This window comes from Corvus brachyrhynchos, unplaced genomic scaffold (genome assembly GCF_000691975.1).
Source record: "Corvus brachyrhynchos isolate BGI_N302 unplaced genomic scaffold, ASM69197v1 scaffold44, whole genome shotgun sequence".
NCBI lineage: Eukaryota > Metazoa > Chordata > Aves > Passeriformes > Corvidae > Corvus > Corvus brachyrhynchos.
The window spans coordinates 4479289-4492226 of NW_008238359.1; the positions used below are offsets into that span (position 1 = coordinate 4479289).

The 12938-nt window shown below is 40.2% G+C and overlaps 1 protein-coding gene across 9 annotated transcripts in view; it reads left to right on the plus strand.

Moving 5' to 3' along the window:
* Window positions 1-12938, plus strand: part of SYTL2 (synaptotagmin like 2) — a 55713-nt gene that overhangs the window by 15589 nt on the left and 27186 nt on the right. For all 9 annotated transcript variants that reach the window (XR_001862474.1, XM_017736001.1, XM_017736004.1 and 6 more), the window contains exons 3-4: window positions 7972-8120; window positions 10917-11052. Coding sequence is in view for 8 of the 9 variants with exons in the window: in XM_017736001.1 (XP_017591490.1) it covers window positions 7972-8120; window positions 10917-11052 (285 nt within the window). In the remaining variant the exon portion in view is untranslated. The remainder of the gene's footprint in view (window positions 1-7971; window positions 8121-10916; window positions 11053-12938) is intronic.

Sequence of the window (12938 nt, forward strand, 5' to 3'; positions counted from 1 at the left end):
CTGAGGTTTGTCTCAAAGGAAAGAGGGTATTGATGTTCTCATTGGCAAAAGGGTGATGAAGAAATCTCAGATGATAAGAGGTTGTGATGCACAGAAAGCAAAAGACATTGTATGCTTTTTTTTCCTAGTGCAAGAAGATGCCTTTCTTTGCTTCCTTACCCTGGGAGCTGCAGCGGGTCACTGAATGGCAGTGTTGCTGGGGATGGGGCAAAGGCATAAAACAAGAGTCAAGTGACAGCTTGTCAAGACTAGAAGCTGTTTTTCAGCATATTACTAACTTAATTATTTTGCTTTCGTTGTCATCATTCCTGTCCAGGAATCTCTGATACGCCCTGCTCCAGCAACAGACAAATGAGTGGGCTACATACATAACTGAATGTCCTGGCAGTAGCTTCAACATAACCCCTAGCTGCTTCTACAGATGCATAGTTCAGAATTAACTTGACTTTGAGCCCTTCCTGAAGACAGTAATGTGAGCAGAAATATATCTGTCTGTGAAGTTGTGGAGTGTGGTTGGGTGACTCTTCTGTGGTTTGAGTAGCTGGCCCGCGGCACCAGCGTGTCTAAGGCAGAAAACTGTTGTGGTCAGCTTCGTGACAGGGTTCCCTGCTGTGGCTATCAGCCCTTCCCAGCAGAACCTCCTGGCAGTGAGCTGTGCTTGGGATTGTTTGCTCCTTGTGTAAACTGAAGGAGGTTAATGATAGGGGAAATTCTGATGTGGGGTTGTTTGTGTGGTGGGTGGGGACTGCTGTGTGCCAAACCCCTTTGATACATTCATTGGTCTGGCACTGAAAAAAGAGAGAAAACTTCAGGGGTCTGATTCTGCTTGGACTGTGTGGCTGTTGAAAGCCTATTGTAAATGTTATTTTGACTCTGGCTAGTTCTAACAGTTATCCTCTCCAGTTACTTTTCAGGCAGTTTTCCTTATGTTGTTGATTGTCAGAAGGAAGGCTCTTTTGTGAGATAGCATATATTTAAGATATTGAGGTGAGTTTAATATGGGCATCAGGAAAACCAGACTTATCCCTGTAATGTGAAAATAGCTGACACCAGAATACATTCTTAAAATATTAATAGAATAATTTTTTGTTAGATGAAACTCTTTTGAAGGTGTGCTTAACAGAGGCAAGGAAGTTCTTGGTGCACCTCTTACAGCAAAAAAGGATAAGTTCTTGTCTTCTGGATGAATTCCCCCTTATGGACACTGCTTAGCACCACATGTGATTTTCCAAATACAGTGACTGTTCAGGAAGTAGAGCAATTTTACTCTCTAGCAGAATATTCATGTCATTATATATCCTTTTTAACAAAGGCAACTGACATAAGAACGAAGGTGGGGAGGATGGTCCCGGCCCACCTTGTAAAATGCCAGTAAGAAAAACAGGACTGTTTTCATCTTGATCTGGTGAGATAGCTGGGCATAAGGAAGAGACTTTACTTATTGGTCTTGGTAAGAGATATAGCACCGGACTACACTGAGCAATGAGCTGATACCTTTTCTTCCCGGTATTGATTGCTAATTTGTCTACTAGTAGCAGATAAATTGTTTGAGTGGATGATGATTGTTTGGGATTGCTAGTGAAGCAGGGTAGATGGGGCTTATTTGGTATGGTAAAGGAATGTACTGGAGGGAAAAAGTGGATACTAATAACGATTTTTAACCTGTGTTACTCCCTCTGTAAGTATGGTTTTCCCTATGGTACAAAAACTTTCTTGGTAGGACTTACCACATGTTTGTACCTGGCACTCTGTATTATTAAGTACCAAACTGAAGCCTTTGTCTTCAGATTAGATTAGTCTTGATTTGTAGTTCACCTGAAATCCTATACTGCAATCGTTTCACACAGCAGGAAAGATGCCCTTGCTGGCAGTGTGAAGAAAGCTATGATACAGGCTCTTCTGCTCACTTATATTTGCTTGTATATGTCATTTGGTGGGGCTGGTTTTATGCTTTATATGCCTGCTTGTAAAGCCTGTGAAGTGCTGGGGACACTGTTTGAGCAGAACCTGCCAGTTACATACTTTCTAACAACCTCTCCACCCCTTGTTCAGATTGTCCTGTGCTGCTGTCCAGGCAGACTTTAATACCAAAGGTGTATTGTCACAGGACAGCTGTTCCCTCATTGTGAGGGTTTGGCTGGTTGGTTTGGTTTGGTTTTGTTTTTCCCTGGCAGGTTTTCTTGGGTTGCCTCTGAAGAGGGAGGGGAGGTCATTGGGGAGACTCTATGCAAATCCTTTAAAAACAAGCAGACAAACTAAACAGTGGAAGGCAGTTCTGGAAATGAAACAAGTGGAAGCTAAAAGAAACTGCTAATACTGGCAGACCTTGAAGATTCCTGCCTCCTGTAGCAAGACTCGAGTTTTGACACAGATTTCGTGAATGGAATAAAGTTAAGCTTCCATATACTAAGAAATGCTTCAACAAATTCACATATTCTTTGTGTCTGCCTAGAGAGTATCTAATTACATGATCTATATAATTCATTGCTTGTAAAATGAAGCTTACTTCAAACTTGACAGTGCAACTACTAATAGGAGAGTAAGTCTGAGTGCTCAGTGCAGGTGACACAGTAGAAAGGCACACAGACATGAAGGTTTATCTGTAGCGCAGAATATACATATGGTTTAAATGAAGCAGGGGCAACGTGCCAGTCTGATGGCCCATATGTGGCCATCTGCTGGAGAGAAATGTTGTACAGCAGGGTTAAAGTGGTCAGTGTGTTTCACAGCCACTTGTTCTGCACAGAATTTGGGATCAGAGTTGTGGTTACAGATTCTGATTGAGACCATATTTCAGTGGGCAACAGAACTTCATATTTTCTCTTCTTCCTCTCCAAAATCAATTGACTTCTCACACCTATGAGCATGTAACTCATTCATTCATTCTAATGCTCCAGGCTTGGATGTGTCTGTCTTAGCTCTGACTTGAGAGAGAATCTCAAGTCTTTCTCCTGTTGTCATCAAGACTTGTGCTGACTACAGACTGGTCAGTTCTTCAAGGACCAAAAGCAAGATGACACCTAAGATTTATTCATCAGAGTATTGTTAGTAGACCTAACACACACAGACTTGTGAATAAGCATAAAATGGAAGAACATGCATTACTACAAAGAGAATGAGACTTCCTTTCTTATCTATCCAGCTACTTCTAACTATCAGAAATCATGCTGTCTAAAGAGGCCCCAAGGGCAAGAATTAGAGGTGTTGCTTGTGAGGAATTGTGATGACAAGGATGGGGAAAGGTTGCATAATCCCATTGGTCTGCTTTGTTCTTTTTAGTATAGCCCTCCAACAGTTTGAAATTATATTGCTCTATTGTTTAAACCAATTAAATAGTAACTGATGGTTTTTTTGGTTTTTACGTTTTCATAAAGTCATGTGCAGCTACCATGCAAAAGGTAGCTTACTTACAATTTGGGACTGCCCACTACAAATATTTTGGGTGTAGTTCTCTAACAAATGTCAGAACAGACTTTTTTCCTTATCTAGATATTTGCAGACTAAAGAGGCATGCTCATACAAGGTGGAATGTTCAAACAATTACTGCTTTGCCTCATAAACTTTTTGTAGTTGTTGCCTACTCTCAAAGAAGAAAAAATAACCTAATCAACAAGTCTGGCTCTTATAATGCCTGGTCTAATATCATTTTCCTCCTGCTCTTGCATGAGTGATGCTACAAAAGGTTTGTCTTCTCTGTGTTCAGTGACCCAGAACTTAAATCCTTTCTCTTTTTGTTGGTTTGGGATTTGTTGTTATGTTTGCAGCAAATAGAATTGAGATTAAATTAATCAGAATTCTCTCTCCTTTCAACTTCTCCACTTATTTCATTTGCAAAAGAGAAGTTTTGGAAGTTAATTTGTAGATAATGTGTGGTAGTATCAGGATTTTTAAAGCCTTTATTTTGCTGTTGGACACTAGGGTGCTTTTTCCATGTGTACAGACTGGGGTGTGTGAGACGATAATGCATCTGTCTTTGAGGCAAACGCAGGCCTTGATCTAAATCCTCCTTCATTCATCACAAGGAGTCTCAGAATATGCTGGCACCATACAGATTCTTCTGTCTGAAAAGCTCAGTTTAACCTGTCAATTGGGGTATAAGGTAATCAAATAAGATATTACGATGTCAGTAGTCACATAGTTCAAATTCTGTGGTGACCTGTAATGCAGACTATGAATAAGGCAGGAGCAGGGGAGGGAATTGAGACACTGGGGAGGTATTGATGAACAATTTCAGATACAGGTATACATTGCTAGATACTCTTGTTTCAAAAACAGGGATGAGTTGTTGCCTCTTTGCTCTAACATGCAATGACCTATTACAGTAGCCTATGAACCATAAGATAAACCATTCTGGGTTTGATGACAAGGTTGACAGGGACTAATTATATCAGAGCAGTTTTCCTGCCTTACCATGATACCATGTGATTTGGCCCATTATCAGATGTTCCAGAGGTGGAGAGGACCAACCCAATTAATCCATGCATAGATTTTCTCTTTGACTGCAGAGTGGTGGACAGTTGCTTTGTATTCCTGTTCAGTGTAATCTGCATGTACTTACTGCCTTAGGGGAGATGATTAATTTTCCATCTTGCCATAAAGCAGGTTTCACCTTGGCATAGTGGAAACATCATATTAAATAATGGGAACTCAGTCTTATTCAGTCCAAAATCCCCTTTTAAATTTCCTTTTAACTATGTACCTTTACTTTCTTGAGTTTAACGTTCCTATAGGAGAAATAGGCACTGACTTCATTATAACTTTAGGCTGTTGAAAAACTGCAGCACAAGCTAACTGGCTTTTTAACAGAGCACAGAGGGACACCAGAATACATACTTGCATCATATATAAAGCCCTTGCTGCATTTTCTCCTAATTGCGAACTTGGCAACTGAGCCTGCAATCTGATTCTTAATCTGGATGACTACTAAGTTCTTTGATCACCCAGAGAAAAATGTAATGACAACTTGGTCAACCTCTTTGTTAGCTGGGGAGCTGGCGTAGAATCAGTTGTTGGCTTCTGGTCCTGTTGTGGTTTGCTGGGAGGCAGACGTAGATGTGGAAAACCATGGCTGCAGTCTGATTCTCCACAGTTCCTTTCAAGGTAAACCACAGTCTAACTCTAATTCCTAGCAGTGGAACAGGACCACATAGTGCAAGCAGTTTGATGTTACTGCTAAGACCTCCTCCTAGCAAAGCTTGAGAATTCAAGTAACATTGTAAAAATTCCCATTTGTTGCAAAAACAGCCGCTAGAGTTACAAGACTATGATGTGTTGGTGAACACAGGAGGCTTAAAAACTTTTTTTGTTGTCAAGACCTAGAACTAATTGTCTTTCTGATAATGGAAATCTGTTTCTTTATTTGTGGCTGAGGAATGCCTGGAAACAGCTTTAATACTTACGTTGTACTTAGTTCCTCAAAAAAAAAACAAACAAAAAAAAACAACCAAAAAAACCCCAAAATGGGACTGAGAGGTTAAATACCTCTCTTGAAAAGGAGAGTAAGTCAAGTTTCGAGGTGAGAAGGCAAAAGTCTGTTCTAAGTTAGCTGCTGTCAGCATCTGTCAGTTCTCACCATACAAATCCTATCAGGCAGGCAGGTCATTTGTAAAGGAAGTACTGTTTAAATTGAAAGCATATTTATACCTTTGTTAGCAAGCACAAGTAATTATTTTCCAACGTCTAGAAGGCCTGTTGAGCTGGTGGAGTTAAGGTACGCTAACTCTCATAGGCAGCAAGCCGGGGTGGGAGAAAGGAGCTTGACTTGAACTTCCAGACAAAATTAGAGCTGCGTTGTTCAGGTGACATTTATGGAGTCCAGAGCTATGACAAATCCACGCCTCTGTCTCTGTCGCGTTATGTTAACTGGTCGAAGATCTGAGAGTCCTGCAGGCTGCAACAGCTGAGAGGCCTGGAATCCTGTCCCCTTCCACGGCCCAGCTGAGCTTCCTCTGTTCCGAGCTGACTCTTAAAGGTTTCCGACCACACCCAGTTTCAGTGGCTGAACACAAAGGGGAGAGGGGTGAGCAGTGTCTGGGGTAAACGGATTGAATCAAACAGGGTGAGGACATTGAATACTTGTCCTGTGACTCAGTACCCTCCCGCTAGAGAACCTCCCTTGGCATATGTTGTCATACTGTCCCGGAGCACTCGCTGCCCTGCAGGCTGTACAAACAGCTGAAAAGCCAGTCCCTAGCCCTAAGGAGCATCACTTCTGAGAAGACAAATAACCCGTGTGAAAGAAGGTGAAAGGGAGAAGCAGTCACCTGTGTAAAAAATTTGTGTGTTCTACATTTCCAGTCTTCCTGCTGGCTGCATTTATAAACTGAGTAATACATTTGCTGGAGGACAAAGGGAAGCTACTGCTGTGTTCCTGCTTCAACTTAGAACGCCTGCTTATGAAAGGTGCATATTTTGGCCCTTAGAGAAGCACAGAGGGAGGGAGAAATTTTAAATGACCCAGTAATGCTATGGACTGTTGAATCCTGGTATTAAAAATGCCAATGGTGACCTCAACATCTGGCTGCCTAAACTGTATGTAGTAGATTTGAGGCACACTTAGAAGGGACTGATTTTTGACAGTACTTTCAAAATGAATTTTTAAGTATTCAAATTCTAATATAGCTGATGCATTCAAAGAAGGCTTTTCATATCTGGCCATAAAAAGATGAAGGAGAAGTTGATTGACAGATGAGAATGGTCTATCTTAGTGTGAGGGTTGGGACTAGCTCAGTGTCCTTTCTCTGACATGAATGACTATCTCTACTTGACTAAACTGTTCCCTAAACTCATGAGAAATGTCATGCTCTGGTGAGCTTCCTTGGGGTTGGGCTGGATGATCCTTAAGGGTCCCTCCCAACCCAACCCAACCCATCCATGATTGTCCAGCAGGCCTGTGAAAGGCAGCACCATTCCATGGCAATGTGGACTACGCTTAGGGTTCAAGTCTTGGTAAACGGATCTGATTTGATTTCTCCCTTGGGCTCTGTTGTTAGCTTGTTTTGCTGAAGGAAAGGACATAAATGGAGAAGGAAGATGAAGCATGACTTGACTATTTTTTGTTTAAGTGCTCTCTAAATCTGTGTGGTAGCTTCCCTGATCTACAGGTTAGTCTCCAGGCCATGTATAAGCATATGCCTAATACGTTACATGCCTAATAAGGAAAGAAAACACTCTCTCAAATTGCCCACAGCAACTGCTTATTCTGTTAAAGCATGCTTCATAAAAGCAGGGAAACCCTGAAGCCTGAAAACAAATTATTAAAAATTTGTGTCCCGGTTTTTAAAATGGCTGCAGTTCACATGATGGATACATGTAGATTAATAAAATAAATGGCACAAACTTATTTTGTTGTTTCTTCCATATGATGATGTCTTTCTTTGTAACTTGTTGAATTTGCACAAGGATTTTTGTGTAACTCATGGAAAAAATGGCACCATGCTTCCAGTGTACATTTGGAGTGTATGTTTTTAAAACCAGTGCCAAAAAAAACCCCTGAAGAGACATCTTCTGAGCCCCAAAATAGCCATGCTCTCAATTTTGGTAGAGACTTCTTATGCTGTTCTACTAGACTATCTCAAATTTAATCTTGGAAGACTGGCCTTTGAAGGCAGGAAGTCAAGATCTGTGGTTACTGGAGGCTTCTCCAGTGCTTGAGTGTTTATCATACCAAAGGGTTTTTTTAAAAGAATTACCCTCAGAGCGTAGATTGAAGCAATAAGGTTGAGGCTCATCCCTTTCTAGCTCATTGTCATCCTACATAATTAAATAAGGAGTGTAACAGGTGAGGAGATGGAAATAACATGTGGAGAGAGTGTGGAGAGAGTGTTAAAAAAACCCCAACAAACAAAACACAGCCCTGCTCCCCAAAACAAAAAACAAGCAACCAAAAAAATCTGACTCTTTTTTCTGTTCACATAGGTAAGTATGTGAAGTATGTTCGTATCTCATTTATTCATTTTTTCTTTTCCTCAGACGTTTACCAGAAAAAATCAAAGATGATGTTCAGCTAAAGAATATGAGCGGGCAGTGGTTTTATGAGGCCAAGTCGAAGAGGCACAGAGATAAGATACATGGAGCAGATATTATCAGAGCTTCCATGCGCAGGAAGCCTGCCACGATTGGTAAGCATTTGGTTTGTACTTTATTTTGGAAAGGCTGGCTCTTACTTTGCCAACCTCAGACAATGCTGTCTGTGAAATACAAGAATACTGGTATCTCTACAAGTGGAAAGTGATGCAAAAAAGAGACTTCCCATGTAATTTACAGTGTAGGCTTTCCTCTCCCCCAATGCTTTATATGAAAGAGTGGTGACTGCTAACAGAAGGGACAGGCTTGTGTTTATGTGTGGGATTAAAAGCTGTCTGCACTCCTAGACTCATTCTCACTTCCATTTCTGAGGCCCTGTGAGTTATTTAGGAACACACAAAGAATCCGAGATTGAGGAAATTGCTCTTTAATGTGAATTTCCAAGATTTTGGTGTTTGACTTGAGACCTTTGAGACTTAATGGCAGGCATCACAAGGTAGAAATAGTGGTTATAGCTAACTGAAATATATGTGCTGAAAGCTCTGGCAGCTGTAACTGGTATCCTGTGTCCATGTGAACTTTAAGTGCACCCAGAATCCCCATGTCATGGTGGGTGCCCTGGTCACCATTAACTTTATCCCTCAGAGGGAGGAAGTGAGCAGTCAATCTGTGTTCGCAAAAACACATTATACAATATCCAGGATTTTATGTAACCCAATTATAAATCTCTCAGCATCTGACATTTTAGCCTAAGGAGTCCTGGTCTATTTTGTCATTCTTTGTATAGAAAGTGATTTTTTTTTTGCTTTTGTGAAACTGACCTACATCCCTTTTTAACCTCCTCTAGTTCTACTGACTCTTTTTGATTTAGAGGGGCAAGACTTATATTATTCTTGCCAGACTGTACTGATGTTTGTACTATTTAGTTTAAGTTCTGTCAAGCGATTTTGCTACATGCTAGTGAAGCCAGTAAGGTACTTCCCTCCATACTGTGGCTGGACTACAGTTTGTTGCTTTCTAGGGGTTTTGTAACTACAAGTTAGCCTTGTTTTCCTCTGTCTAACCCTGTAGCATTGCACCTTCTCAATTTCAATGTTTTCAGAGGTGAATTTGAATAATGTCAGTTTGAGGCTACTGCTTTGAGTTTTTAAGATGACAAGAAAAGGCCTGAAACAAAAGAAAGCAGGACAAAAAATTAATAGGTGGTTAGTGTAGTGTGTTTGTCATCTGGGATGGTTTTGTGCTTGAAGGTAATGAAAATCAGCTGTAGAATTCTAGCTAAATTTCACAGTAACGTGGAGCTTAAAGGAAAGTACTTAAAGCCATATTTTCTTAAAGGAAGCTTAATTAATCCAAATCTCATTACTTAATGTTCCAGTCTGGCCAAATTTGGAAATATATCCTCTGAGAGAGGGCAGGCTACAACCATCCCTCCCCCACCAGGTTCAGGAAAAAATAAATTTTCCTCAAAGGAAAGTGAAAGAGATAAAAACTATTTATTTAACAAACACACAGGAAAAGGATAATGCTAAATAACAAAACCTCTCACTCTACTGAGAGAAACCTGGGAAAACCTCTGAGTCCTTCTGTAGATCTCTCTCTCTCTCTCCCCCTCCGTGGAGCTGGGATGGGGTGGTGGGCCCACCTCCAGGGCCAAGGCCTCTGTGGAAATTCCTCCCAATGTATTCTGATGTTGAAACAGTCCAGCAGAGGAAAAAAAAGAAAAATCAAAGTCCCAGGAAAAACAAAAGTTCAACTCTCCATCTCTCTCCAGAGAAAGAGAAAGGAGCTGAAAAACTGGCCAAAAGCAAACAGGGTGCTTTCCCCACTCTCACTCTGCTGCCGCAGCTGGAAAAAAAGTCTCTGTCTCTGTGTGACTTTGAACGAGCTGCAAACTGCTTTGCAGAAGTTCTGCTCAGGTTTTCTTCCCCCCTCTCAGGCTCAGTTTAAAGGCACAGAAAGGCACAAAATTAATTTCTGGGCATGGGGCAGCAATAGGGGATACACATCACAAAGTCACCCCAAGACACTTAAACAAAGGGACATGTTGATACATTCAAAACTATGTGCAAGTGCTAGGTTTCAAAGACTCATGAGATTGCAGTTATAGATTACAAAAGTGTGATTATAGATTACAAAAGTATAGATACTTTCTTGCAGTTATAGATAACAAAAGTGTGAATAAAAATCTTGCTTATTTTTGCACACTAATTAATTTTTCACTTCTAAACAGTTGGTGAAACATAAAGAATGGTAGAGGAAACAATTCAATGTTTTTACTCTGAAAGGGGTTATCAGAATAGGATTCTGTCCCACCCTAAAAAGAAATGCAAGTGTATTTGCATTTGCTGAGTGAGGTGGGGCTTTTTGTTTGTTTGGGTTTTTTATATTACCTTTTTAACATCTTGTGGTATTTCTGTCCGTAAAGGATTAGCCACCTGCTTAAGTGAGTTATGACCAACTTCCACTTTACTGCTTTGGAAGGGAATAATTGACTGAATTTCAACATATTTTCAGTTTCCTATGGTTTAATCATTTTTGCTTCCTCAGGACACTAAGGATGAGCTTTCAATATTTGTCTAACTGCAAGAAATACAGGATCAGTCTTTACCAGGGTTCTTGTAGAAAACTCCTCTCAGTTTAGGATCACTTTAAGGTCTAAACCAGATATATCTGGAGTAGTAGAATGAAGTATTCAGAACAGTATTTCACCTTTCTATGAGCATTAAAAATGTGTTCTTCAGAAGGCACCAGATCTGCTTCTGAAAACAATTCAGGTATAGTAGACTTCAGAAATAGCTGCAGGACTAAGTGCAAATACTTGTACGTCTTTCTTAAGAAATCCTGTATGAACATGTGGGAAACAATAATATTCTTGTTTCATGTTTTAGCTGAACTGGGACAGAACAAAATGAGTAAAGCAAAGATCAGCTGGGTGAACAATGTTAATAAAGAAGTCTTTGTGCCACCAGATCTACATGGCATTGTGGAACATCAAGAAGAAGAACAACAGAAAACTAGTTTGAGGTAAGCTGTCTATCATGCTTACAATGTATATGTATATATGGAATAGTGAAACTTGTGAGCTGTAAATTCCGCCCAAAATATTGTACTTATCTCTTATTTCAAAGGTCACCAAATGTTCCTTCAGAATTGTCCGAGTAATCTGTGCATTGTTCTGCGTTTTGAATATAGAACAACTAACAATCTTCACCTTGCCTTTCTCAGAAGTTGACAATCGAGTATAGAATGGTCCCACACATCTTCTCATGTCACAATTCATTTTGGTTCCTTGAAGTGAGACCTGGATTTTCTAGTTAGAAAATGGCTGGCCATGATCAGTCCTCTGCAGTCAGTATTAGGGGGACCACAACCTCTGCATCTCTTCATTCAGTCGTTTACTGAAACCATTTTATTGATTCAGCCTGAATTTTAAACTTGGATCACAGCAGTATTGAGGTTAGAAAAACCTGTAAAATCATCAGGTCCAACCATTAACCCAGCCCTGCCAAGGCTACCACTAAACCATATCCCCAGGTGTCACATCCTCGTGTCTTGAGCACTTCATATCACAGGAAGAATTGGAGACTAAGAAATTGCTGTTTAGAATTTCCCAGACTATTGGGTACATGGTTTAAGACCTCTGAGCCTTTTTAAGAAGACTAAGCCTATTTCAGGTGGAAAGACCTAGAATCTTTAGATACCTGCAGAAAATTAATCAGATTATACCAAGAGAAGTAAATGTCTTTCTGAAATGGAGAAGCTTTCTTTCAGAGTAAGATAAGACAGTCAGCTTGGGTATGTCTGAATTACTACAGTTGTCAGGAAGGCTGGATGATTAGTAGTTTCTGAGCTAAAAAGGATTTTGTATTAAATCATTTCATCTCAAGTCTGTAAACATCCCAAACAGCTTTATTTTCTTTGAAATATCCTGAGTTGATTTCTGAAACAGACATGTCTTCTCTTTAAAATACCTACATGTAATACATGGGCTGCGTTAAAAACATTCAAAGAGCCTACATTTGAGAAGGAAAGTGCTGAAAGACCTGGAGACAGAGCAGGTGAAAGTAAAATATCTTTAAGTGGCCAGATTCCTCACACTACTGAGGAAACAAGAACCAGGGTGTAACCCATAGCCATTGTTTGTGCTTTTAGTGAACAGAGTGAGGTAAGGGCCGGAGTTACTACTTAGGGTGACTGTTTTACTTCTGGTTGTGCCATTGATCAGCTCTGTAACCTTTCACTTTCTTGTCTGTCTTCTAAGTCCTTCTCTGTACATAATCTGTTTTTTCTTTGCAGTAAGGCCTCTCCTAGTACGCATTTATACAATACCTAGTAGCAATTGAACCTTTCACTTTCGTGCTCTGCAAACTGGGCACACAAATTCACAGTGAATGGCAGCAAAGGTTGGTGTGAGTCTTAACAGCTTTGGCTTGTGTTACTCTTCTTTCTTATATTTTATCAGTGAGCTCAGAGGTGTTTGTTTTCACCACATCTGAAATTGTGCTGAAAAAGGTCAAATAAACTGCTTTGTTATAGACTTCCCAAAAATGAAGTTGTACAAAAAGGATGACAAAGGCTGCTTATGAAAAGGCAGAGCTCTGTTTCCCCTCCCAACCCAAGTTAACTGGTGTGCTGACAGAGTCAGTTGTTACTAAATGTAGGTTTTTTTACAGGTGACTTTTACCTTCAGGGGATTGCTATGAAGTTATTTCTTTAAGAGCACCAGAAGACATGTTGCTGTTTAATGTATCTTTTAGGATATTTTACATATCATCTTGCACATCAGCAAAAGATGATACTTTTAATGAAGTACAGCCTTATAATGCTATTCTTGAAATTACAACTCTCTGCAAACTGTCTGTGGTTCATAAGGTGTACTAGATTTCATAATGTGCCAGGGCAGCCTCTTA